General features: G+C 42.8%; 3 protein-coding genes across 4 annotated transcripts in view; 2 read left to right on the top strand and 1 right to left on the bottom strand.

Moving 5' to 3' along the window:
- CCZ1 (CCZ1 homolog, vacuolar protein trafficking and biogenesis associated) overlaps positions 1 to 27823 on the top strand; it is a 189154-nt gene that overhangs the window by 130719 nt on the left and 30612 nt on the right. The gene's annotated exons all lie outside the window — the stretch shown is intronic.
- On the bottom strand, positions 138 to 8084 carry SMIM10L3 (small integral membrane protein 10 like 3). Its single transcript, XM_069869857.1, has 2 exons — positions 7861 to 8084; positions 138 to 6212 (listed from the first exon to the last, which is right to left on the bottom strand). Exons 1-2 carry the CDS (start codon positions 8044 to 8046, stop codon positions 6192 to 6194), a joined length of 207 nt encoding a protein of 68 aa, XP_069725958.1. The 5' UTR covers positions 8047 to 8084; the 3' UTR covers positions 138 to 6191.
- On the top strand, positions 12952 to 27600 carry RAC1 (Rac family small GTPase 1). 2 transcript variants are annotated; one of them, XM_069870577.1, is made up of 7 exons: positions 12952 to 13151; positions 19715 to 19786; positions 21134 to 21251; positions 23514 to 23570; positions 24950 to 25012; positions 25706 to 25865; positions 26029 to 27600. In XM_069870577.1, the coding sequence occupies exons 1-7, from the start codon at positions 13117 to 13119 to the stop codon at positions 26157 to 26159; spliced, it is 636 nt and encodes a 211-aa protein (XP_069726678.1). In that variant the 5' UTR covers positions 12952 to 13116; the 3' UTR covers positions 26160 to 27600. The 2 variants fall into 2 exon arrangements, with proteins under 2 accessions (XP_069726678.1, XP_069726679.1); XM_069870578.1 differs by lacking the exon at positions 23514 to 23570 and having other exon boundaries at positions 12958 to 13151.

The raw sequence follows: 27823 nt of genomic DNA, 5'->3' as shown, positions 1-27823 counted from the left end.
GAAAAAGCCACTCACTATCTGACTTTATGCTGTCAGAAACAAGATCTCTTTAAGTATAGTTTATACAGTGAAAAACTGGATTGAGAAGCACCGAAACTTTTGTTGAGCACAGACAAGAGATGATTTTTTTTTTAAGATTTTTATTTGTTTTTAAATAGCTCAATAAAACCCGTCTGTCAGTATTCAGAGTTCAGTTGTAAACAGTTACAATACCTTACTGCTGTGTATTGATTTTGTACATTAACTATGTGCAGTGACAATCCATAAGACGAGTCAAAGCCAGCACGTTTATAAACTGAAATGCATTGTACTAAAAAATGATGCCATAGCTGAAAACATTTTAAAGACCGGTGTTTAACTCCCTCCTGTGGTGTATGTGAGCAGCATCACCATCAGCAGCTTCTGGAAGCTTAGGTTATTCAAAAGTCTGTATTCACCTCCTTAGCACAATAGGTTTCAAGTTTACTATGGAAACTCCTCTCACAAATTAAAAAGTTACAATAAATTTCTAAAATACATACAAAGTTGTAAACATATTTCTCTGCAACAAACAAAAATGGTTTGTTCCAGCTGTCTCCATTCACCATATTGCAAGTAAAAAAATAACAAAACCAAACCACCTTAGGACCAAAGACCAAGGCCACAGACTAAAATTGTTATGCTTGGATCACATCACAGTTCACAGAAAGTATTATTAGCTGTCAGCATTTAAAACCAGTGTTGGTAGCAGAACCCACTTTCAAAGAAGTTGATGGAAAACTCAGCTTCAACCAATGAGTCAGGCACTAAGCATTAGATTTAGCCACTTTTAAGAACAAAAGCTTAAATTATAGTTAGGCATTTTTATATTTGAAATGGGTTAAATTGACTACAACAAGAAAAATAAAGAATGAATACTTTTACAAGTCTGGGTTTTAACCATTTTTGCTATCGGGCTTTAACAGATCTTCCACAAAGAAGGCAGAAAAGAGATTTGCAAAACAGACTATAAATACATTGAGACCACAAAAATGAACGGGATTTATCCAAGACAGATTTTCTTTCTCAGGCCATTTTCTAAAATGCTTTAGCTTTTAAATTGGATTTAATAATTAACAATGAAATAACCATCTGCGTGGTCCAAATCTTGTTTCACCAATTCAAAAAAAAACCAACTTAAAAACCTGTAATCTTGAAGCTAGCGTGTAACTGTTTAAGTTTTGACCTCAACGCATTTCATAAGCCCCAAGTTTTAGCTGTGATTCCCAGCTGACCGAGGTACTACAGATTTGAATCAAATATTAGATTTTAATCAAAGCAGCTGTTTTGAAGGGGAAAAGCAGAAATATGTCACATTGAGTACCTGTTGCTCTGTTCGGTGTACCACTGGTCATACACCCTAATGACAGACCATGGACACTTGCTTCTCCACCTAGTTTCTATCAATTTGTTCTGCATAATTAATTTACAAGGGAGCGTTTCTGAAATGTAGCAGAACATCGGCACATGCTTATGCTGAGAATGATGGGGAGTGAAGAGCAGGAAAATATAGGCAAGACTAGGCCATAAAAACAAAAGGAACAACTTGACAATAAGGTGATACATTAGGAGAGTATGCACAGGCTTGCTTCTTTCAAAAATTAAAAAGTGTGTATACCTGTAAGGAGGGGCAAGGGAGGAAAAGAGGAGAAAGAATGCAAACTCTGGCAAAGTTTAAGAAAGCGCAGACTTTACAGCACCAAAAAAAAGCCTAATCAACAAATCACCAAACCCCAAACAAACAAATAAAACAACTCAACACTGACACAGCTAAAGGTTAAGTGTCTACAGATAAAACTCTCACAGTTCATAATGATGCACACAGATGACTCCCAAGATTGCACTAGTTAATATCACACTGAGAAGTACAACACCAACTCTACTGCATTTTGTATTGCAATGTCAGAAAGTAAATAAGTATTTGCATAAGCATTCCAACATCATACTGTGATAAAACACTTTAGCTACATGCAGAGCTCTGTGTACACACATTTAAAAGTATATTTTATTTTTCAAAGCAGTATGCCATATAGTAAATTTCCACTCAGGTGTACATTTATGGGAAACTACTAGGCAATTCTCTAAATATTGAGTATTTTCTTGCTTAATTTGTTTTCTAATGGCAGAAATAGAACTCTCTGCTATGTAGTGCAAGAAGGATCTGGACAATGATCCATTCTAGAAAGCATGAGTTGCTTAGTAGAAACCTGAAATTTTGTTTAGAAATAGGTACCTCTTTCCAACACCAACAGAAGAGCAAGATGAGAGAGGAACTGGAAATGAGAAGGCAACTCCTGGTTCAGTATAAAGGTCCCTCACCCCTACAAAAAATGTTATTCTTCTGTACTATAATGATCATCCAAAACAGTCTCAGCCCCAAAAGCACATTTACTCAGAAAAGCACATCTGATTTACTGAAGCCATGGAGCTCCATACAGACTGGTTCTTAGCTGACACACCTTTTATCTTTTGAGATGAGTTGATATCAAAACATTTGTAGGAAGAGAACAGTGGCCTAAACCATACAGTGTCTGATTTACATACAGTTTCATAGGACTGCCATCTTTATGGTTCACTATTCTCTCCCAGACAGTAAAAACCATTTGAGCATTGTGGCCACCAGTCAGAGTTCTATTAGTGCAAGAACAGCGCTTTCAACTCATGGCCTCCTCAAGTTTAAAGTGCAGTATATTATGTGACATTTCAACATACCAAATTACCCTTTATTTGAATTTCAGAAGGAATGTTCAAGTTAGAAAGTTATCTTTTAGGTTTTAAGCAACAAAATCCAAGGCAAAGTACGTAACCTATCTTAAAATGGATTAAATCCACTCACTTAACATATATTCTTTGTATCTTATACTCAATATACATATAATACACGAAAAATCCATCATTTCACTTAGCTGTATTGTAGACGTATTTAAAGTGATTCTGTAGTAAGTGATTAAAGGCCACTCAAAACAAAGTTTGCTTAAAACAGCACTGTATTAGCTGGACTGTAATACGTGACAGGATTCAAAGTTCCAAGGTCCCCTCCTGGATAGGTTTGTCATCAATAAAGAAACTCTTGGCATCCCACTGTATACACATTTAAATTCTAATTTACAGGTGGCTTCTCTCATGTTTCATCTGCCCTCCTTGCTTTCCTTTTAAAACCATCACTAAGAGTAGGTGCATTAAAAACTGGATTAATGCCTTTATCCCTTTAGCTACTCCTCTTGCCTATTAACCTGATATCACCTACAAGTTTCTGTTGTACAGAACCATGGTTCCCTAAATACATGGTTCGCAAACGATGTACAGCAGAGTAGAGAATCTTCCAGGCCAAACTGCTCAGCTGAACAGTCAAGGTCTCATGTAACAACTACAGGTTCAACTGTGCCAATAGCTTCATTACGTAGGAAGTTCAGGCACTCAGTTGTGGATGCAGGATTGTGTTTATGTGCAACTTGGAAAAAAAAAAAAAGGCAGCTTATCATACAGGAATAGATTATTTCTTTACCTACGTAGCTAGTTACAGAGATTAAGATGCAGTTGCACAATGTTTTCTTTAGTAATCAATGCAGCTTAAACAGGCTCTAACCTCTCTCTACCTTCATTCCTGTGCCTTCAGCTCTGCCAAGCATTTTTTTTTGTGTCAAAATATATCCAGACAAGGACTTAACACCCATCACTCAAATAAACCACAGGCTTTTGGAGGGGCGGCTTTGTTTCTGGTGTTTGGGGGGGGTCAGATCCACATCGCTTCAGCAATCTTGATCCATAAACACTCGTGTTAATACCACTGCAAGGCTGATAATTGCAGCAGTGAAGATGGAGTGAATAAGTACATATAATTTGACTCAGAGGAAACTGTTGCTTTCAAAATAATTACTTACAATATGTAATCTACTATTATTTTAGGGGGGTTGGTAATTTTGTAACAGGTAGCCATATGTCAAAAGTCTACAAGTTAAGCAATTAATGGAAGTACACATCAGGGAAAATGTAATTTTCTAAGTTAAAGTAAATAGCTTTTTAGCTCTACTGTCCAGAAGAAATAGCCAACCAATAGGGATAATAAAACCACAACATATCATTAAATATAAAAAGTAGTATAACTTACTTTCAGCACTCAAATAAGGTTAAAAAATTCCAATACTTCCCCCCATAACACTGGTAACTGGCATCTCATCTTCAGAATCAAGGACTTCTCTATACAAGTTTGCTAACACCTGAACAAACACCACATCAGAAACTTGACTGGCTTTGCAGATGAATTCAGTTCAAACTAAGTGCAACATTTCTTATTCTCTTTCCAAAACGAAGCTAGCTAGCAAAAAGGATGACTGGTGTGTGAACCACTGGCACAACTTGACTGCAAGTTAAAAGAGAGGACAATGTAAACGGTGAACTGACATCTCATCCTGACTCACTGCATCAACACCCTCTTCTTTAGGTAAGGCCTTAGAGCACATTAAGCTCACCTACACCAACTCCCTTGTTGAGAATTCTGGACAGAGTTCAAACTTTGACCCACTGCACAGTATGTCCCACTTAAGTGCCCATGGGAGCATATTCCTGCAAATTCTTATTCACAAGCAGCTCTATTGATCCCAACATGCTTGCTCCATTCCTTGCCAAACTCTGTTGTCAGAAGTCTGTCCCAAAGCCAAAGTCAATAGGCCCAGAAATGATTGCTACGCTTCAGTGATAACAATCACTTTTCCAAGGAAAGAAAACATTCTTCTAGGAAATTGTTTATAGTGTCTGTTGTAGTGCAATAAAGCTCATGAGATATTGTTTAAATTAGGACATCCTTGAAAAGGAACACTGTGGAGAACTATGCTGTATCGAAGAACACCCTCCCAATAGCTTTCCAATTCAAAGTGTTTTAAGGACTGATCATGTTAGTTACTCTTGGATTCGGAGCAGGAATTCAATCCTCCAAGAAAGTTTCATAGAAAATGGTTGTAAATAGTAGCCAGAACACTCTGCTAATACAAACTGTAAAGAAAAGAATTTGTGCCGATCAAAGTGGGTTCTAGTCTAGTGTTAATGGCAGACCTGCAGAAGTCCCAGAGTTCTGAAACCTAAGTTCTTTCCACTCAAGATATTCCTTATGAAAGTCTCTATTATTCCAAGAGCCAGTTTTACTAGCAATTACACAAGTAAAATTTTTACGTTAGGTGTCTATTTCTCACTAAAACATGAACTGTAACCTTGCCTGCTATTCAGTCAATTAAGTTTCTATTAATGTTAAACTCACTAATTATTAAAGTCTTGGTACTTTTTTACCTTCACTACTGCACACAATAGACCTGCTAGTGCAAAAGCTAGCACAGAAATTACTAGCTGTATGATGTGAAAATGATTAGTCACATATTGTGTATTTGAAAACAATTGCCTGTATCCAGGTGTTTGCTCTGAAGATACAAGGTTTAAGTAACAAAGGAAAAAACACAGTTTCTGGTTGTTTAAGAGTCCCATAGCATATGTGTTCAGCGAGGCAACTGGAACAGAACAGGCATCAGGAAGTCCATCAAGCTCCAACTCTTTACGAAATCCAAGATGCAATTCATCCTCTTTGCTGCTGCTCATTTCTAATTCCAGAAGCTGCAGGTTTGTATTATACTCCAAGTTTCCCAGCCAGAAGTGTGCAAAACATACAAAGTTGTCTCCTAGACAGCATGAGCTAAAGCCTCCAGCAAAACTGCAAGATTTCTCTAGCCAGCCCATTACTGAAATACTATTGATGCAGCGAGAAACCCTATCAAAGCTGCCTTTCTCAGAAGAAGAATGCAGATGAAACAAATCCTTCCAAGGAGCAGCTGCACTCGAGTTCCTCCCTTCTGCTTCACTCAAACTCCAAGGTGTTTCCTTGCCAACAGGAGGCGGAGGTATAGTATTAAAGAGAGAACAATTCCTGGTGGTAAAATAAAATAATTCTTGTAAACTGCTACTATGATTTTGACAATTGTTCAACACGGAATGTATGTGTGTCAGGCGAGTTGCTGCCTTGTTATGATCTTGGCCATTGTCACACACTTGTTTCTGGTTTAAATCTGCTTTCTTCATAGTCCTGAAGAAGAGAAACGTAGCTTGGTTGTTTCACAACAAGCTGAACTTGAAGAAAATTGTGATGGACTGTAATTGCAGCATGTGGTGCAAGCAGAACACCAAGTCAAAAGTCAGTGGATCTCAATATGGACCTAAAGAGAAAGAATGCAGATTATTACACTAATATATATAATAGTTTCTTAGTGACCAGCATACAGAAAAAATAATTTAAGAAAAGAATAGACTTTAACAAAGAAAAAGAATAACCCAGCTACAGAAAGTCACAATAGTCCAAACAGACAAGTCTCCCGACAGGCTGCTTGAGCACATCCACGGGGCTAGGAAGTAAACCCAAGTGTAAACTTTCTTCTGTAGTTACAGTTTAATCTGCCACAAACTCTTTTTCGCTAACAGGCATCAAAGCGAGCCAGCAAATGAGCAACTAGAGAGATTCACTGCGTAAGAGTACTGTTTCCTATAACTAAAAGAAATGCAGACAGTAACTGATTCGAGGCTTAACATTAAAGGCAAATATTGAAGCAATCTTCCTGTAAACAGAAGCACATGCTGATATCAGAGGTGCAACCTTGGCAATCAACAACGCACCATGCACAGCTTCCAGAAGGGAACTGGTCAGACTGGCTGCACCAGCAGCTGGAGGGTATTGGTTATATCACAGTCTAATGGCAAGCTGACGTCGTTACATGAGAACTATTATGTACCAACACAGATAACGAGCATTTTTACCCCCAAGCTTATTAAGCTATGTATACAACTGGAAGCACAGCCGAGTTTCAAGCTTCTGAACTGTAGGACGAGTCCCAAAAATAAGAATATGAGATGCCACTCACTGACCTCTTTCCATTTTGACTTACCTTTTACGAGTCACAAACTGCAACCAGACTTGGCTTTCAGCTCTTGGCCACTAGCCAGATGCCAAAAGTTTCATTACAGCTGTGTTTATGAGGAGAAAGGGGCGGGTGTTTGGCTAGCCCTTAGCCAGCTCCTGCTGCCAGCTCAGTTAAAAGTAAAGCTTCGATCTCACCACAAAACCAATGAAACTTCAGCCCCACAGAGAGCGGGACCTCCTCGCATTGCCAGGTCACAGCTCTTTTGGGGAGTACCACGTTTACCACAAATGGGCTCAAGACTGGAGAGACGCCAGTTGAGAGACCTGGGGGAGTTTAGCCTGGAGAAGAGGAGGCTGAGGGGAGACCTCATTGCTCTCTACAACTACCTGAAAGGAGGTTGTGGAGAGGAGGGAGCTGGGCTCTTCTCCCAAGGGACAGGGGACAGGACGAGAGGGAATGGCCTCAAGCTCCAACAGGGGAGGTTCAGGCTGAACATTAGGAAAAAAATTTTCACGAAAAGGGTCATTGGGCAGTGGCAGAGGCTGCCCAGGGAGGGGGTTGAGCCCCCATCCCTGGAGGGGTTTAAAAGATGGGTAGACGAGGCGCTCGGGGACACGGTTTAGTGGCAGGTAGGAACGGTTGGACTCGATGGTCCAAGAGGGCTTTTCCAACCTGGTGATTCATAGAATCATAGAATCACCAGGTTGGAAGAGACCCACCGGATCATCGAGTCCAACCATTCCTATCAAACACTAACCCATGCCCCTTAGCACCTCGCCCACCCGTGCCTTAAACACTTGGGATTCTTAAAACTTGGGATTCTACGATTCCAATTAAAACCACCGCTACATTTTGCTCCCTACAGCCGTCTCCGAGCACAGGGCGGCGGAGGGGAGCCCGGCAGGGCGCCGGGGGCCGCGGAACCGGGCCCGGCCCGCGCCTCGCTCACCTGCAGCCGCACGTTGAGCATCATCGAGGCGACGATGTAGAGGTAGGGGAAGTTGATGCGGAGCTTCCAGGCCAGATCGAAGAAGATGAGGAGGGTCCTGGTGAGCCCTTTGCAGAACACCCCGTAGGACCTGGCCGCGGCCGACTGGGAGAGCCTGGCAGCCAGGGCGGACAGAGCCGCCGCCATAAACCCCCGCGGCCCGGGCCCCGCGCCCGCCCGGCACCGCCCGGCCAGGGGGGAGGGAGGGAGGGAGGGGCGCGAGGCCTCACGCGCCGCGCATGCTCGGAGAGGCGAGGGGCGCAGAGCCCGCCGGGAGGAGCCCAGCCCCTTCCCGCCGCCATCTTGTGCGCCCCCCACCGCCCTCACGGGAACGAGCTGCGTCCTAAGAGCTCATTTCAGTCTCCCCTCTTTCAGCTTCAAACCGGCCCCTCTCGTCCTTCCGACCCAAACTATTCTTATGACCTGGAGGGGCTACGAGAGAGCGGGGGAGGGGCTGCTTACAAAGGGTTGTGGTGATAGAAGGGGGAACGGGGATAAACTGGAGAGGGGCAGATTTAGACTGGGCGTGAGGAGGAGTTTCTTCACGATGAGGGTGGTGACAGCAGCCAAAAGTTACGTGTATTATAGAAACAGACTAGTTAGGGACCTTAAAGGTCATCTAGTTCCAACCGCCCTGCCCTGGGCAGGGACATCCCACTAGATCCCATGTTTGATAGGTATGGTTGGATTCGATGATCCAGTGGATCTTTTCCAACCTAGTGATTCTATGATTCTATATCACGTTACCACCCTGGGCAGGGACGTCCCACTATATCCCGTGTTTGATAGGAATGGTTGGATTCGATGATCCAGTGGATCTTTTCCAACATAGCGATTCCATGATTCTATATCATGTTACCCAAGGCCCCATCCAACCTGGCCTCAAAACCCTCCAGGGATGGGGCATCCGCAGCCTCCCTTCGTAACGTGTTCCAGTGTCTCACTGCTCTCACGGTGAAGAAAATCTTCCTAATGTCTAGTCTAAACCTGCTTCTCTCCAGTTTATAGCCATTTCCCCCTTTTCCTGTCACCACAGGCCTTTATGAATACTCACTCTCCAGCTTTCTTATAGGCTCCTATCAGGTACTGGAAGGTCACTATAAGATAACCTCGTAGCCTTCTCTTCTCCAGGCTGAACAACCCCAGCTCTCAGCCCGTCCTCATATGGAAGCTGCTCCAGCCCTCAGATCATCCTTGTAGCCTGCTCTGGACCCATTCCAACAGCTCCATATCCTCCCATTATCCATAAAGATTATGCAATAACTTCCAGTTCTACAGTGTCATAACCTCTGTCACAAAGTTTTCCAAGGACGGGTATAGTACTTCTTTAAAAACGGAAATAATGTACGCAGCAGTGGTATTACCACTGTGCTGCCCCTACTCTCCCTCTAGTCAGCTCAGCAGATCTCTTTTGTGAAGACAGTGGCATATCTTCCTGCTCATCCGAAGCTTTTAATAACCCTGTTAGTACTGGAGGCAGAGGAACAGAGATATGTCCAGGCCCTACACAGGAATTCCAAGATAATGCAAATTCCTCATCGTCTCCATTCCCTTTGCCGTCATGCATACCCTGACCATCTTCTCAACAGCTAAGCACAAATGTGATTTAGCTGTCACAGGACATTTAGCAGCTTTCCATGATCAAATTGGAATGCAATGTTACACCAAACTTAAATCAGGAAGCTGATTAGCTTTTATATTTATGGGTAGATATCTGCCAGATTCTCATTAGTTCTGCCTCATGTCGCATATTGAAACAGATGTGACACAGTTATCAATTTTAAAATCTTAATTAACCTTAAATTACTTTTTGCACTAAAATAAGCAATATAATTATTAAATTAGGTCATAATAACAAGTTAGCATCGGTATTGATTTTGATCTAATTATTTAATTAAATAGTGAGATTGATAAAACACTCCTTAGCTTTCCAACAAAGAAAGTAGCAGATACTGCAATTGAATACTAACTGAAGAGATTCAGCAGATTTTGTCACATCAAGATTTGGAAATTAGGTAATTACTTTGACGGTGAAACTAAACCTCAAAACTATCCCGCATTTCCTCCTTTGATTTCAGCTCTGTCATGGTGGTAAAATCCTTTGCAATTTAGCTAGAACACTGATTGCTTTCATATGCAGTTCAAAACTATTGATACGCAATTTGTGTCTGAAGGCTACAGAGATAATTTTCTATCACTCTAAGTGCCATCATCCCATTTTTGCTTCCTCACCCTGACTCATCCTTTCTCTGTTGCGTCAGACAAGCACACCCCTATCTTTAAAGTCTTCCTGTTTTGCTTCATTCTACATAAAATTTATTCTCAAGTATTCAAATATTTATTCCTCTGTTCAAAGGAAAAATGCTGTTAGTCAACATTACTGAGTCGCTACATTTTCAACATGTAGCCTTTAGCTACTTTGTTAAAAGCTCATTTCTGTGAAATGCTTGATATCAAGGCAGGCAGAAGTTGAGGGACGCTGCAGCAATGGCATCTCTCATGGCAAGGTGTGATGCTTACAGCTATAAAAAGGCTTATTCCCATATTTCTGCTGAGGGACTTACAGGGGTAAAAAAAATGAAGTGACACAGAGAAGTCTCAGCTCCTTGTTTATAAATATATAATGATGTCTCTATTCCAGAACGCTTAGAGCCATATACAGGGATTACTGTATATAATCCCACTGCCTTCAACAACAGTTCGCACTGTAGTAAGCACTGTCTGTTACTGCTTGCAAAACCTGAGGGCAGACACCAGTGAATGCAAAGCCTTATGTGGTTTTTATAACTGAAATTCTTGACAGAAGAGATGTTTATCAGAAGTTACCTAAAGAAAATATAGGACTTGTTTCTGTTGTAGATGTGAACTGGCTAAGCCATCTACTATGCTAATATCTCTAATGTGATGCATGTTTTCTACAATGCTTAATTATTAATGTAGAGATTTATATACTAACATTTTATTTTCATGCTCCTCTAATCTGTTCTCTCTGACGCAGCAAATGCTGACATTTAAAACTTGTGGGTCCTTTTCTATTGCTGGCTTTGGTTCCTCTAGAGCAGACTGAGTACTATATTTGAATAGCATACATATCACATGAAAGTACAGGGTTTTTTTCCAACACTCAGGAAGCGAATCATGCAAAAAAAAATATCTAGAATTTCTGGAGTATTATACATGGATTGTATTCTTTTCTAACAGGAATATTATGTCACAGTATCTCCCCAGCTTAAGTGAAGATGCTCTGGATTTTCCCCACAACAACGGTGTTGCTTTCTTAATTAAAAATGTGTGCTCCATTAGCTTGACGAAGATGTGTAACTAAGAATTCCAAGGCCATTAAGAAAAAAACTTCAGAATCTCAGGCAACTGCTTTAGCTGTAAGTACTACTACCCTGATTTAAAAGTGGGGAGGCAGAGGGGCTGAGTGCATGACAGGCCACAAAGGCAGGTAACAGCACAGCTGGTACTAGAGTCCAGGGAGGAATTTCAGATGCCTAGTGCTGTGCATTAGATTTCTATCTAGCTGTTACTGTATCCCCAATACCACATCATTAATCACCTGACTTTTGCTACCAACTCAAATTAGAATAAAATCAAGCCTTTACTACAGTTTTTAAAGACAATTCTCTTAGCTATTTGAATACGAAAAAGCATTTGGAACTCCTGATTTTTTCTCTGTTAAGGGAAATATCCCTTCAGTTGTTTTGGGTGGGGTTTTTTTTGCTTCTGATTTTAATACAAATGTCTGAAAAGAGAAGAATGGAATACGCTGAAAACCTTATTCTGCCCTCTGACACTGTGAGTTTGTGAGTTACAGCTTGGCTTCATGTCAAATTGGCTCCGGCACTTCAGTCCAAGCCCTAGTTTCAAGTGGCTGTGAATTACAATTATAACTTTTTGCCCCTGAAACTGTTTTGGGGTGGTTTTTTTTGTTTATTGGGGTTTTTTTGGGTTTTGTTGTTTTTTTTTTTTGCTATCAGTAAGGGTAGATGTTAACTTTTGACCTAGATGTTGTAGTGTGCTGTTTCCTGAAGGCAAGTGAACAGAACTGGTGTCAGCAGGAAGCGCCATCGAGGAGTGCGAGAACACGGCTATGAATCACTCTTAGGTGGTTGTGTTTGTTTCGCTGACGTGTTTCCCAATACGTGCAACGCGTATACTGGTACTTCTCTACTTCTCTGTGCATTTGTTTGTGGCTTTATTAACGAACAAATATGTTAAAGAACACAGTCACGGTTTGGGATGAAAGATACTATAACGTGCAAATGATTATTGTCTGATAGTCTGTGTCATGGTGAGTAGAACTTTCCAGTATTGCATCAGCGCGATTACCCTGCCACTCCCTGTCCACAAAGGAGAATAATCCTCCTTCCGAGCCAGCACATACACGATACACCCACTCAGACGCTATCCGAAACCATTTTAAATAATGATTTCCTCTTGATGTCCAAGAAAGAGACATTCAACCACTGGATGAGAGAAGATAAGGTGATAGATTCTGGAACAATTTTAGGACTGATCTAAGCCTCAGCTTTATGATTCATGATCTTATCAGAGTTATGGAAAGATGTTTTATAGTTGTTATTGTTGCTGCCATTCATTCTTTGCTTCGAAGACTTTGTCCTTTTCGATATTTTACCAGTGATTAAGTGTTTCTCCCAACATCCCCTGGGTACATCTGTACAGTTTCACACCGTAATGCTTGTCGGGGTGTTTGGAATTAGACTTGTGCACCCCATCCCGATCGGGGACGGCTGCTAGGAGAGAAAAACGGGATCCAAAGCGTCAGGAGGCCCCGACGAGGTTAAGGCGCTCCCGCCGGTAAACGGGGCCCGAAGCCGCGCCCCCCGCGACGGAAACACCCGAGCGCGCCCGAAGGCTCCCGACGGACACACCCGAGGGCGCCCGAAGGCCCCCCCAGACGGAAACACCCGAGCGCGCCCGAAGCGTCTCGAAGCAGTGCGCCCACCACGCCCCCCCCGGCCCCGCCCTTGACGGAAACAGCCGAGCGGAGCCGAAGCGGCTCCCGGGCGGGCGGTGCCGAGCGCGGCCCGGCCGGATGTGAGCGGAGCGGCCGCTTCCTGTTTCCTCGGCGCCCGCCCTCTCCCCGCCTTGGGTGGTGCCGCTGCCTCGTCCCCGCTCCCGGCACAGGGCGGAGGCGGCCGCCGGCTCCTTTCTCGCGCGGCGCTCCCCGCCCGCTCCGCAGCAGCCCCGATGCAGGCCATCAAGTGTGTGGTGGTGGGCGACGGGTAAGCGAGGGGAGCCGAGCCGGGGAGGGTGAGGGGGTTCGCCGGGCCGGGGTGGGGGGGGGAGGCGCGGCGGCGGCTTCCTGCGGGGGGCGGGGAGGCCTGCGAGGGGCGGCGGCACCGGCTGCTGGGCCGCTGCGGCGGCCGCGAGGCCCGGCTCTGCTCCCGGGGCTGCCCCGGCCCCTGGTTCCCACCTCCCGGGGCTCCCACCCCCCGGGGCTCCCCCCGGCCCCGGGGTTCCCACCCCCCGGGGCTGCCCCCGGTGTTCGCAGGCCGCCGGGCTCAACGAGTCGTCTAAGGGTGTTAAAAAAACCCCAACCAAATCGTGGTTTTAATAGCTTGAGGAATGGAATATTGATTTGTGAAAGTAGAGAACTTTCATAGAATCACCAGGTGGGAAAAGACCCACTGGATCGTCGAGTCCAACCATTCCCATCAAATATTAAACTGCGCCCCTCAGCCTCATCCACCCGTCCCTTAAACCCCTCCGGGGAAGCAGTAAAGCAACGTGAAATGTGCTGAGCCCCGAGCACATCAGAAATGCTCGTGAGTGGGGATTTTTCTGGGAGCCACCCTGGTCTTGTGAGGCTCCCAGTAAAACTGGAAGTACAAATCATTAGCGAGATACTTGTCCAAAAAGAACTGTTGCACCTTCAGTATTATAATTTTGATAGGAATTATATTTTGATAGGAATGGTTAGACTCAATGATCCAGTGAGTCTCTTCCAACCTGGTTATTCTATGATTCTATAATAGGATATTGCTTATGAGGGAAACAACTTGAGGGAGCTTTTTAGAATCGGGTTAACTCTTAAGTTTAGCTGTTGAAATTCAGTGTGAGCAGTGCTGGGATTGTGGTGGGGCCACAGTTTGTGGGTTTGATGCTTTTGAACGTTCTCCACGTGCCACTCCTACCGACTTGGAGGCAAGCTTTCTGTTCCTGGATGTCAGTGCTCAGGGGAACATCACAGGCCAGCTGGAAACAAGACTTGTCTTATGCAGCTTGAGAGGGTTTTTTTTTTTTTTCCCTTAGGAGAAACAAAAATCCCAGTGTGGGCTGAGTATAATCGGTATCACAGCAAACTTCTGCAGACGGCGGCGGAGTGAAGTGTAGCTAAATGGGCTTGCCACTGTCTGTAATTTCATGTGGTGGCCTAATCTTCAAGTTATTTGTGTTTTTTGTTGTTGTATTTTTGAATATGTAGAATCCCTAAAAGGCAGTTAGATGTGGTTGAAGGATAAACTTCTCTGTATATAACAAATTTATTTTGACTTGCTGTGTAAGATTTTGAGCTACGGGAACATGAAAGTGGTATCTTGATGAATGAAACTTTTCCATAGTAATTCATTGATGGCAGACAGTATAACTTTGCACTATTATGTGGTCATACTGATTTTAAATCTAAAAAACATGCTTTTTTGTTATCAGTTGGTTTTAATTCAGCTGAACTGCGTTGTCTGATATCACTGTAAATAAACATGATGCATCATGTTCTGGTGGGGAAAGAAGGTCAGTTTACTTCCTCCACTAGATTTGAGAATTAAGTGCAGACAAACTGTATAGTGTTCAGTAATTCATTCAACAACACAGTGCTTTTCATAATTTGCTTTGTAAACTATCCCACTTCTAAATGTATTTATTGCTTTTTGTCTTGGAAATGGAGGTAGTGTAGTTCTACCTGAATATTGTACATGTGTGGACAAAATACAGTAATTAAATTTGTTTTCCTTCCTCCTTAGTTAGAAAAAAATCTCTCCTAAGGTTCCATTCAGCTACTGTTGCTAATTTTTTGTGGCTTTGTATCGTTCTCCAGTGTTTTTAAAAAGCAGTTAAATATTTGGGTTTCTCTGTGCTGCTGCTTCAAAAGTTCATGCATTACAGGTATTCTAGGAAATGTGTAATGTTTGTCTTAGATAAGGCTAAAGCTTTAGTGTTTCTTTAAAACAATGCAAGTTAAAGATTTGCTTATGTAGTATAGAACTGAGGAATTGTTTCATGTACCCTCCGCAAAGATCTGTTAGGAACAAAATAAACAAAGCTCTAGAAGTACGTGTGAGATGATTATTTTTTTAATTTGTAAATGAGTAGGCAGTTTCTCATACCTAATTCATGTTTGTTTTTAGAGCTTAGACTAGTACCTGTTTAAACAGCTGATTTGACTAGAAAAACATGGCATGTATACTAGATGTGCTATCATATTTTGTTCTTGTTTTTTTTCCTTCACTCTGAGGATTGGGGAAAGTTGCTTTGACTTCTCCGTGATAGAGAGCGGTAGGAATGTGTGGGACAGATGAAGAGGGCTCCACTTGAGTAACTGCAAGAACTGCAGTTGATTGACGCTTGAGAAAAAGCATCGGTGTAAGCTATTTTTAGCAGCTTTTGTTTTCACGCTAAAAAAGCAGCTGTTAAGTGGTATGAAATCTCCAGTGTTGTGGTGTAATGTTAGGGGAAGCTCTGAGTTTTAGAGAAGCGATTACTGGATGCCACGGAGATGGCATTTTTTCATTGTAGAAGCACTGTAAGAACAAGTGCAGTGAATTAAGAGTCTGTCTGGAGTTCTGCTTAAATTGAGACCTTGTCTGCTAAAGCCACGCTCGGTTTGGTTGGTAGCTTGTTGAGAAGAGGGTGGGGGTAGGGTGATTGCCTTCTTAATTGCGTGCAGGGCAGTGTTTGTGTCAGAAGCTGCATGCCTTGGGTCTCCAGTGCAATCTGTAGAGAGTCCAGTGACTTGAAATCTACCTGCTTGTGTTACTGAGCTTCTAAAGTTTGAAAAAAAGTGGTAGAATTGTAGGTACTGAGCAGCATATTTGGGAGAGGGTGTGTCACGGTGAGTAAAACAGCTTATCTGGCAGAGCCGTCTGTAACTAAACCCTCTATAGCAGAAATACTGAACTTCTGAGGATGGCACTAGGGAACTCGCGTCTGCTGTTTAACACTTGAGTGCAGACCTGGGCTGGGCATCGTGTGTGCTAGGGAGGGAGGACATGTGGGCTGGAGGAAGAAAGAAAACACATAACCAAAGCTTTTTCTGAAGACTGTCACCTGTTTGCAGATATCGGTGTTTCCAGAATTAAACCAGCAAGTGCTTCAGCTGGCCTCCCGTACCGTGGCTGCAAATGGGAACTGAATTCGCACAATTAGTTTTCAGTTTGGGGAAAACGGGAGACTCCACCATCTGTGCAGCTCTGGTGCCTTTCGATTGGAAGAGATGCTGGTGCAGATCCTCCAGTGGCATTTTCAGTGTGTGTCACAGAACATGGCTGCAAGACGCTCTAACACAGTGGGGAAACTTCGTAAAACTTGTTACTGTAAATAAGGCCAGGAAAGAAATTACGTGCTTTGTTTTCATGAATTAATACACATGTGGTTATATAAATATATGGATTCCCGGATGGTACCCAGAAGCAGTGAGGGACTCGGTGCTCTCCTTTGTAAGTCTTTCACTTATTGTTAGGTGGTTAATATGCCAGATTTCTGTAGGCCATATTTTTAATTACAGCCAAATGTTGCTAGTTTCATTTATGTAATAGTGGGTGGACAGAGCTGTGATTAAGTAGTTGCTAGAAATCTTATGACTAATCTTGGTTTGGTGTTATTTTAGTTTCTTGTCTCAGCCTTTACGTGCAAAGATTTATACTTTGCCAAACAGTTGGAATTCTTTTTAGGGGAGTTGCTTTAATACAGAAGCTAGAACTTTAAAAAAAGTTGATAAGGAACATAGAGGGTGTACCTTATTTTTAAAGGTAGGCATTAGTGTTTGGCAACTATAATGATCTGATTCGTAGGGCAGTGAGCCAAAAGGCCAGGAAAGCAGGAAGCCTCCATGGAGCGAGTCTGAAACGGGGCTGTTGGACGTGTTTTTTCTTGTTTAAATGACTGTGGCGGGTTGGTGCTGCGGAAATGCAGGACAGGCACTTGTGAGCCTGGAATGCAGTCCCTCTCCTCCTCCTCCTGCGCTGTGCTGATCAGCCCAAGCAGCCTCACCAGTTGCAGAGCGAGGTGAGCGGAGGAGCGTGGCTGCAGAGAAGACTATTTGATCATTGCTGAAAATGTTGAGTTCAACATTGATTTGTTAGAAGCTTAAATTATCTGTAATGAACTAACTGGAAAATGAAGCGTCAGACCGAACAGGTTCTGAAGCGTGAGAACGCGTAGCCTCTCTGCCTCCAGAAGTTTCCTGGAGAAGCTGGCTTTTGTTCGTCTCGGTATTTTGAAGATTTTCACGTTTGTCCTTTATAAGCTGGACCAGCGGGTCCTGCTTTAGTGTTGTGAGTGCAATTCAGCAGTATATGCAGAGATGTAGCTGATAGCTGGGGGAGCTAAAACTGCAAGTTGTCCTTAGGGGGGAGGTGGAGTGAATAGCTTTCCTTAACTCGTTGTTCTGGCTTGTTAGACTTGGTGAGTGCTGGGGCCAGAGATGAGATGGGATCTTCTCTGTTGAAAGCTCTTAAATTAGCTCAGCTACATTGTCAGACTGCTCCCAACTCTTTCCCACAGAAGTTTTTGAATGATAAATCCCTCTCTTACGTTGGAGCACAAGTATATCTAAAGCCTGTTACTATAGGAAAATGTTCAAAGATTGTACTTAGTGAGAATAGAATTAAATGTCCCATTTATTTGTTTTCACTATAACTTGATAAAGAGTGCGTGCTAAAAGGAAAAAAACCCATCTGACTGTGCAGGGCGCTGGCATCTTGACTCCTTGGAAGAAGGTGTGAAAAGTAGTGTGGAAAAATGCATGGTTTGATCAGAGGGAGTCGTAGCAGATGGGATGTTATGCCAGGTGTCAGCTCAGAAACATACAATTACAATTGAAAAATTGGGTATGTAGGATAAAATCCTAGATAATTTTGCATACTGAGGCAACTGTTTCATAGCTCAAGTGTTTATGCTCATGTTGTGAGATGCTGCTATCAAACAACTTCTTGGGTTTGTACAGTATGGACCTGCTTAAAGGTTAACGGGGAGACTTGTTACAGACAGAGCTACAGCGGTGATGACAAAGCTCAGATTTGCTTAACCTGTCTGAAATTGTGAGTCACTGGGTAAGGCTGGTGGCTTAACATTGAGAGTTAAATAATTTTAAATAATGCTTTGAAGATGGACTTTGGTAAGTGAAGGGGCAGTCTGCGTGCTTCCAAACAGAGAAATGCAGCGATTTAAGTGGATGTTACGTAGTAAAATTCAGCTATGAACGCCTAAAAATGTTTGCAGCTGGAGAGCCAGTAAGCCTTTGGCTAAAGCTTGTTTCTGTGAGGTTTTTTTTTTCTTTCACAGAAGCTGAAGGATAATAAGATATTTTTAGCAATACCATTTGGTTCTTGGGTTGGCTTTATTTATTTTTTTTAAAAAAAAAATCAACTATAGTTCTAGGCTAAAACTTAAATGAGTTCCTTCAGCTTCTGAAGGATTTAGTGAGGAGCTCACGAGTCCAGCCTGGTACTAATGGCAAGACTATACCTGTACGTGCAGTGAGCTTTTAAAGTTACTGCTGCTTGGCTTTGAGCAAGTCATTGTAGTGAGAGAACGTCTGGGAGACGGTGCAGTTTTCCTTGCACGGGAGTTTGCCTGTGTGAGAAAAGTGATCGGGAAGACTGTAAGGCCTCCTGGGCATTATCGCTTCTGTGCGACTAGTCACACATTTGCCTCTGGAATCTCTCACGCTCTTGAAGGATTATGCACCTCAAATGAGAAGCTGGCATAGGAACTAGCCTGCTGAGTCAGAAACAGTCTTTGCAGACTCTGTTTTGAAGAGAAACAAGGTCCAATTTAAAGTTTTACAACCCTCCGATTGAAACTGTGACACAGATTCAATGGTGTAGTTAATCTTATGTTTGACTAGATAAGATGTGGGGAGGAGGGTGGAGAGGGAAAGAAATGGCTGCGAGTTTTGAAAGCAGCCTGGAACAGAACCTTGTCCTGCCCCTGTTTGAGGTTGTTTGGAATTAGATCTGTGGGGAAAGGTTCAGTGCTCCAAGTTCTCCTGTACTGGAATGTAATTTGCCTCTAAATCAGTTCATGAAACATTTCAGTAGCTGACAAATGCATGCATGGAGTCATTTTGCAACAGCAATAAATGTGAGGGTTATAATTTGTTTTTCAAATACTCAGAAGTAATGATGTGTTGAGAAATTATACTTTTCAAGCTTTTTCAAACATTTGAAAATATACTATTTTCTGGAAAAGGTGACAATTTGGGAGTTGTAAAGGGTGTCTGGAAATATGAGTGTCTTCTAACTTCAGGGAGTTGGCGTGAGGTCTTGATGGTCCTCAGGCAGGTGACTAGCAGGCATTAGGAGCTTATTATTTGTGGGGGCTTTTGTCTAAATATTAACAAAATGTGGCAGCTTAGCCGCTCACAAAATGGGTGTTTAGGTTAGATGTGTTTTCATTACCAGTAATCTTAAGGCTGTAGGATATGAGCTGTTCTCCTGCACAGCAGTGACTCCTGGCACTCAGTTGTTCCTTCGATGACTGGATGCTATTGGTCTCCTTCCCTAAAGGAATATTATTCCTCATTCTTTAAGATGAATATTTTTCACATGTGAACTTTCTCTTTCTACAGTGCTGTAGGTAAAACATGCCTACTCATCAGCTACACGACCAATGCATTTCCTGGAGAATATATACCCACTGTGTAAGTACTTATAAAATCCTAAAAGCTCACTTATCTCAACTTCTTTGTGATTGCTGCCATTCTGGATTCTTCACTTGGATTGCTTGAATTGCTCGAGTGTCTAGGGGTGGATGAGCAGCGCTTTGGGCCGTCACAGCCCAGTCATAGCGGCGCTGGCTCCTGCTCCATTGGTTTTGTCTCTGCTCCCTAGGCCTGGCTTATTAGGGACTAGCACTTACTTACATTTTATCAGTTGCTGTTCTCTTTTAAATTAATGTGTTATTCCTAACATCATCCATAATAAGCAGGCCTGAGGCTGAACAGCTTGTGAAACATCCTGTCGTAGTCAGAAATAGTTGGTTTATGTGACAGGAGACTTTTTTTTTTTGTTCCCTCCACTTTTTGCGCTGCTGTCAATCCTGTGCTAAGCCAGCTGCTGCTTCTCAGCCGGGATTGTTGGGAGTCACTTATTTTGGTGCTTCCCATTTTCTTGTACGTAAGGATGAGTCGGTATCGGTATTAGTGTAGTTCTCTTCTTGAGGGCCTGTTAGGGGGAGGTGTTCCATACATGGGCAGCAGCTTTGCTCTTTTCAGATGTCTTTATATTTGTCTGTCATGCTCTCTGTAAGTACTGATGTGTTTTTTAGATAATAAAATACATTCTGATGAGACTTACAGGTGACCACGGTTACCCTTCCAAAGTCTTGTTGTCTTAATTACCCTGTTTGCCTTTTTTGGTCTTAAATTCTGATGATTACACTATGCTTGTATTCCCAGTGAATTTAGTTTAGCCTTAACAAATTATTAAAACCATTGTCTATAGTTGTGATGAGCTAAAGTCATGACTCTACTGCCCCCTGGTTATTATAACAACTTTGATATTTCATTGGAGGGGTTTTTGATGAGCAGGATCAGTAAGTTGATTGGGTTTTGGTTTTGGTTTTTGGGGTTTTTTTCCTACTTACTGTTATCATTAAGGATTCCTTAGTTGTTCCTTATGTAGCCGCTGTTCTGTATCTTAGAAAATGAAACAGATTAACTCACTGAGCATCCCACTAAGGCTGAAAAGTGCTTGCTAAGTGCATCACCTGCTTTCCTGTACTTACTGAGGTTAACGCTTTGTTTGGAGGAGCAGTGAAAAGGATGACTTCTGTTCAGACTGGACCAAGTCTGCATGTTTTTTCTTTCCATTACTTAACACCAGGCTCGATATTTAAATAACAATATTACTGTTTCTGGGGAGCAGAAGGATGCAATAAAAATGGGGGGGTTTTTTGTAGCGTTCCCATCAAGTCTCTGTAGGAAAATGTCCTCAGGAACCCTGTTTTACTGCAAGCTGCTGCAGCTAACTCTTTCTTTACATTTTAGTTTTGACAACTACTCCGCCAATGTTATGGTTGATGGAAAACCAGTCAATCTGGGTTTGTGGGATACAGCTGGGCAAGAGGACTATGACAGACTACGTCCACTCTCTTATCCGCAAACAGTAAGAGCTACAGTGTCAAACTAACAAGAACATGTACAGCTTTTCCTAACATAAAAGTTATTTCTTTTTGAACCTCTGGAGTTGTATTTATGAGTAGCGGTGGCTTGTTGGAAGCTACCTTCCTTCTTCCTCTGTGCTGTAGCTGTAAGATGAGACTCTTCAACGTGCGTACGGTTGTACATATGTTAAACCTTGCACACGTGTGTATTTGCACACACAGTACGTGTGCTTTGGTGTAGCTGCAGCCTCAGAATCAACTAGACTGCTTGATTTAAAACAAGAAAAAAACCCCAAAACCCCTCCAAAAGAAAACCCCCAAATCTCTGGTGCCTAGCCCCATCAGCGAGTCATTCATTTCAAGGTTAGCTGCCTGCCAAAAGCAGGCCTTGTTTTGGTTTTCAGGCACGGTGTTTGGCTGCAACCTGACACTGTCACTGCTAAGCACTTGATATTGTTTAGGATCTGTGAAGATGTTCTAAATGTGAAAGAGAGAGCCCTGAATGAAGATATTATTGGTATTGACAGAGGCTGGGTTGCAGCTTTTGAATGTACTTAAAGTCGTGGCTATTTTATTGCTTATTGTAGTTTGTGCTGTAACATCATTACAAATGTGCTTCTGTCTTCCATGCTTGCAACTAGTTAAGTTCTGTCTGCTTGCTGCCTCTTCCCTAGTGTAAGGAAAATGCTGAAGTGTACCTACTCTCTGCATTCCACGGAGACTCCAGCTACGGTTAATCTTTGTAGAGGCTGGTTTTCTAGTCTCTTTAGAGCAGTTACTTTTAACTGGTGGAGCTGGGCTATAAGTCAAGAAAGGTGGTAATTTGCAGGGGGTTTTGGCATTGGTTACTGTTGTTAACTGTCAAATGTCTTCAATACTAATAATGTAAAACACAAAATTGTTCCACGTATTCAACAGCGTAACTGCTGCCTTGAATAATGTGAATCTTATTTAACGAACTCTGCTTTTTAAAGTGTCTTAATTCACCATTTTCTGTAATTCGCTGTTCACTAACTCTTGCAATTAGGTTTTCCCATCAGTTATGATACTCAAAATGGATATAAACTTCCCGGTTGTAGGCAACTCCAGGAGAAATGCAAGAAATACCTGCCTTCTCTAGGAAGAGAAACAATGAAAGTTTTTTTCTCACTAATATTTAGTTATTCATAGGATACCTAAGAGAACTTAAGCTTGGCTTAACATGGTAATAGTATTTCCAGAAAAGTATCTTGGAGCAGGAAAAGCTGTGTTGGGAAATCACTCAGCAGTGTGAGAAAGAGCTGTAAGGAGAACATTGTTCTCCCCAACGGCAAAGGGACAAAGTGCACGTGCACGTCTTCAGCCTCGTAAAGTGCTGGTGGCTTCCTGACAGGCTGCAAAAGGATCCCGTGTCAACCTAAACATACTTCTGGAAAAAATCTCTCCCATACAAGCCTGCAGAACTGCAAAGTGAAGGTTTGAAGTTCTTTCAGTTATTTGGATTGTTTTTTACAGCAGAAAATGAGTCAGGGTGGTAAGTTTTAAACTTCTCATGAAGCAGTTGTCAGATTTTAGGCTTGTGCAATACTTAAGACTCATCATCGCTTAAAGGACAAAAAACCACAGAGGAAGAGAACAGTGGTGCTGATGAAGCCAGACTTTTTTTAGGATCTGCATTCAGCCTCCCTCTTCCTTCCCTGTGCTGTTTCACATCACCTCTCGCGTGTCCTTGTAGCCCTTTGAGTCCCTTCCAGTGCCCCTGAGCCACGTCTGGGTGAGGTGCAGCAGGCGTTGCTGAGGGCTCATTCAGCCCCTCAACAGCCAGTAACGTCACAGGGAGGGCTTGGCCGTAGTGGAGCGCTGATTTATGCATGGTTCCCTTACTTTTTTCCCCCTTAAAATAGACAAGAATTTAATACCTTCTCCTGAGTGTATTTGAAATCTACTCTATTTCCACAGTATCTGGGGGAAGGAAGCAGTTGGGATGGATGAGGCGGTTAACCTCTTTTCCTCAGGAGACCAAACTATAAAGAAAATGAAGTTAGGAGGATGCTTTTCATAAGAGGTTTGCTCTCGTGAGTCTGACAGTGCAGCGTTTACCAGTTGATAGGGGATTCTGGTGGCCTGTTCTGGGTGCAGGCGCTTGGTTGTGCTGGATGACAGGGCAGCATCTCTCTCAAGAAGAAAAGCCACGATGTCAATACCTGTGAGCACAAAGCGCTGACTGAGAGAACATTTTCCCTTAAATTTGTTCTAGGAGTAACTTTATCTCCTGCTGTTACTAGGTTGGAGGAACCAATGGTAAGAATATATCTTCCAGTCTGACAGATCAACCTATTGCCGTATGTAAAACTTTAAATAAGCTTCAGTTCCAAGTTCTCTCATCTTGTCTTGCTTACGATAGTGATAAATTGGCCCCTATTTTTTAAATTACTTTTTTTTTTTTGAACTATCAAATTGCTAGATCTGAGAACTCTTACCAAATCTCTTTATACGAGTTGCGAAGACTAAAGCTTTTATTGCAAATAAATAGCTTTACCGCCTATTTATTAAGATTGGTAGTGTGAGAGACACCCGAAACCTTCAAATGATTCCTCATGGTTACACAAACATTTTGATCACTGGAGATAGTGAAGGAGAGAGTCTGCGTAATGTGCAGAACTTCAGTCACCACAAACCTGCAGAATTGGAAAACAGAAGTAGTGGCCATAGTATCACGTTATTTGATGTTGTTTCTTTCTTCTTCTGGGACGCTGCTACGGAACCTTGTTGGGGTGATGCATGAACAACTGGGTCGCAAGTGCTTAGCAGTGCAGATGTCAGATGCTGACCTAACAAAATGCCTTGAAATGCAGCCCAATCAACTAACATTCTGAAATCCCTGATTCTTTAACGTGTTTGATACCGGAATATGTACGGATGCAGAGGTAGGTTGGAAAAGCTGCGCTTGTTTGAGAGATGCTTATTGAGTTTGGGGTCATACAGCAAGATTACAATCTTCACCTGCTTAGAGAAAATTAGTTTTGAGGTTGTTCTGAATGCTTGTAGACCACAGTGTCAGGGGTGGAGCTCACTGGTTTTTGAAGTGTGTCCTGTACCACAGTCAGTGTCAATATTTGCTCTGAAATGTTTCTGCCTGCTTTTATGTGCCGTCTTTTTTTTCCCCTTCAACTGAAAAGTGAGATGTGTGACATCCCTGGAAACAGCTGCTTTTCTCTCTGTTTTGTCATAATTTAGAAAGGGAAGGAGGGAGCTTTGAAGTTTTTAATGCCCCTCTCAATGTTAATTAGGTTATAGAGACATTCTGACACCTTTTTATACTGGCATTCCATAGACGTGATGGTTCTACAAGATTCTGCTAATTTGGGCATGGAAGTAATTGTAGAAATTAGTGGTATGAGTTTTATTCCATACCATACGCCTTGCCTTTGCAAGTTAACACCCCTTTAGAGCGGTATGTTAATAGTTTATTCATATTTTTAAAAAAGTCGGTGCTAATGGTAGCACTTTGCAACATCCTGTGCTGATGAGTTTCAAGCCTTTCAAGGCTCAAGGCACTTGGAGAGCTGCATTTCCCAGCAGGAAGGCCACCTCTGATCGTGATGTGCAGTCGTGCTGTAGATGAGAGGGATGGAGGGGCTGGTGATCTCGGCCTTTTCAGGGGGATGAGACTTCAGAACGGTTGCTCTGCTGGTCTAACTTCTATCCATGTGTTTTATAGGATGTCTTCTTAATCTGCTTTTCCCTTGTGAGTCCCGCTTCCTTTGAAAATGTCCGTGCTAAGGTAAGTATAAGCTGCAGTAACTTCTATTTCTAAGATTTCAACAGTGCTCACTTCACAGCAGAGCCTGCAAAATATTAGGTGATTTAAAAAAAAAAAATATTTCTTTGCAGGCAGTGAGAGATGTAGTTTGAAAAAGCAGAGATCTAGTCACCTGGCTTTTAAGTCATGGAAGTTCAGGGCACATGGAACACTTAAGCACGAATTGTTCCTGGATGCAGCGGTAGGATAACAGCAGTTTGGAACTTTCCTTTACATGCAATTCAAAGAAAAACGTTAAACCAATGCATGTAAAAATTAGGTTGGTACCACTTGTTTCTTGCCTCAGCCAGCGCTATAGCACGAGCTCTGCTCCCGTGTCGGAGTCCTTTATGGCTTTGGAAAATGTGGCTGTGTGGCATGTGGAGACTCCCAAGAGGTGTCCCCGCAGGTGGGAGCGGTGCAGGTCAGGGTGTGTGGAAAGAACACCTGTTAGGGTAAAACTTTACATTATACAGAAGTGCCTGTTGCCTTCGTTAAAATGTTTTGCAGTTGTTTGCTCTCTTTTAATACTGATGGAACGGGGTCCTACGTTCTCCCCTTCCTCTTTGATTCTGAAAGCGGTGTCACAGAGGACACGGAGCCTTCCAGTCGTGGTGTTCGAGGGCCTTTGTGCCAACCTGCCCCGCCAACCTCCGCTGTTTCTCTTCTCCGCAGTGGTACCCGGAGGTGCGGCACCATTGCCCCAACACCCCCATCATCCTGGTGGGCACCAAACTCGATCTCCGGGATGACAAGGACACTATTGAAAAGCTGAAGGAGAAGAAGCTGACTCCTATCACCTACCCCCAGGGCCTGGCCATGGCCAAGGAGATCGGTACGCTGGCTGCGGGGTTATTCTTGACTCGGGGTGTATTTTTGTTTGTGGGAGGTGTATCTTCATTAAAATAAAAGCCTGGCTTTTCCTGCGGAGTTGGGCAGGAGCAGTGCTGCTCTAACTGTAGAAAACTGCTTGGTGATCGCCTTTTTGCTTTCCACAGGTGCCGTGAAATATCTAGAATGCTCAGCACTTACACAGCGAGGCCTGAAGACAGTGTTTGATGAAGCAATCCGAGCAGTTCTTTGCCCCCCTCCTGTAAAGAAGAGGAAGAGAAAATGTCTGCTGCTGTAAATGCCGCCCTCCCCCACCCCACTCCAGCCCTGTGCTTTGCTCAGAACAATGGAGCATTCACACTCAATGCCAAGTTTTTCTGTTAAAAATTAGTTCTCTTCCAGAAATTCCTGAACCGATCAAGTTTCATGATTTAATTTGTTAAAAGTATGAAAGTTACCTTGCGTTATTCTAAAAGTAAACTCCTGAAAAGACAAACCTATGTAAAGCCTTATTTTTAAAATCCTATTCTTGCTCAATTAAGTGTTGCCAAACTCTCTGCTGAACTAAGTTGCATTGTTGTGCTACAAACACTAAGCACTAAACTGTTTTTTAACGATTCTTCTTGAAGACGACTCTAATTTCTGTTAGGAAATGCAAAAACACTTTCTAGTTTTTCACAGTAACTGTACCTTACGATTAGCAGACCACGGCTCTCTAATGTGTTTTACTATTAAATGTCTCCTCGGCCCACGGTCATTGCCTGGCATCGCGTTACCAAACCTAAATCCTTGACAATGACTGACACCCTCGAGTCACAGTGTAAAACGCTTTGTTGTTGGTAAGGGCTTGGTTGCAATCTCGTTCTTGCTGCTGTGATTTAAGAAAACAACTAATCATTCTTCCTGACGTGTGTCTGGTTGTTGGGACAGCACCGTGCTGGGAGGGGTGAGAGAGATATGGGGCTGGACACCGTACGGACGACTGACAGGGCCGGGCCGGCAGCCGGAACCGAATCCTGGTGCAGGTGGAAGGCGGGACGGCTTCCTCAGGGGCAGCGCAGGAGGTTGGTGTTGATGGGGAAATCCCTCTGAGCGTCACGTAGGGCATTCATTCAGGTACAGTTCTGAACCGGCCATTCCCGCAGCTGTTGCATAGCAAGTGCTTTTCTTGTAGAATCTCTTCTTATTGACAAGTGTAACATCTATTTTAAAATTTTTCTGATAGGAATTTGCTTTTTTTTTTTTTTTTTGGTAGAGTAGAATTCTCATGCATATCTTCCTTATTTTCCTGGTATTTCTGACCCAGTAAGTTATACGCTTTCTGAGGAGCTTTTAGTCTATTAACTAGGTGTAAAAATCATGTGGAGCAGCTTTACACATCTTAGTGATTTTTATATTTTAAACCTCTGTAAACCCTGGACCTTCTCCAGTGTCTCTGTTTGCCGGATCCCCGCTGCTGTAACATGACTAACGCAGACAAGTGTTCTTCTGTCACCACGTGTGCGTGTGCAGCATAGACTGAGTAACGGTAACTTGGCTCTGTGAGGTCCTGTAATTAGTGCTAATGTTCTGTCCATCCTGAGCTGGCAGGAATACGATGTTGAACTACACCCTTTCAACCACTAAAGCAAAGTTTAAAAATTAAAAGTTGCAAAATTGTGAAGTTTTTACATTGATCTTTTGCTAATGCGATTAGCAGTATGTTTTGCATGTATGACTTAATAAATCCTTGAATCACACGCCTGCTACTGCGTGAGTTTCTGAGCACGTGTTCTCATTCTTCTACTGCGGAATAAGCGTTCTGGGGGGTACCTGCCTGCCTCTCCTGGGCTCCTTCAGCGTTCAGGGCAGTCCTTGGCACCACCAGGCTGGAGGCCTTGCACTATCACTTCCCTCGTTTCTGGCTCTTGCTGCTCCTCGTGTGCTGTTTTAAAGCTGTTGCCAACCAGGGGAAAAATGCCC

Source organism: Phaenicophaeus curvirostris, chromosome 16, assembly GCF_032191515.1.
Source record: "Phaenicophaeus curvirostris isolate KB17595 chromosome 16, BPBGC_Pcur_1.0, whole genome shotgun sequence".
Lineage (NCBI taxonomy): Eukaryota > Metazoa > Chordata > Aves > Cuculiformes > Cuculidae > Phaenicophaeus > Phaenicophaeus curvirostris.
The sequence above is the reverse complement of the archived record's forward strand: the minus strand, read 5'-3'. Positions and strand labels throughout refer to the sequence as shown.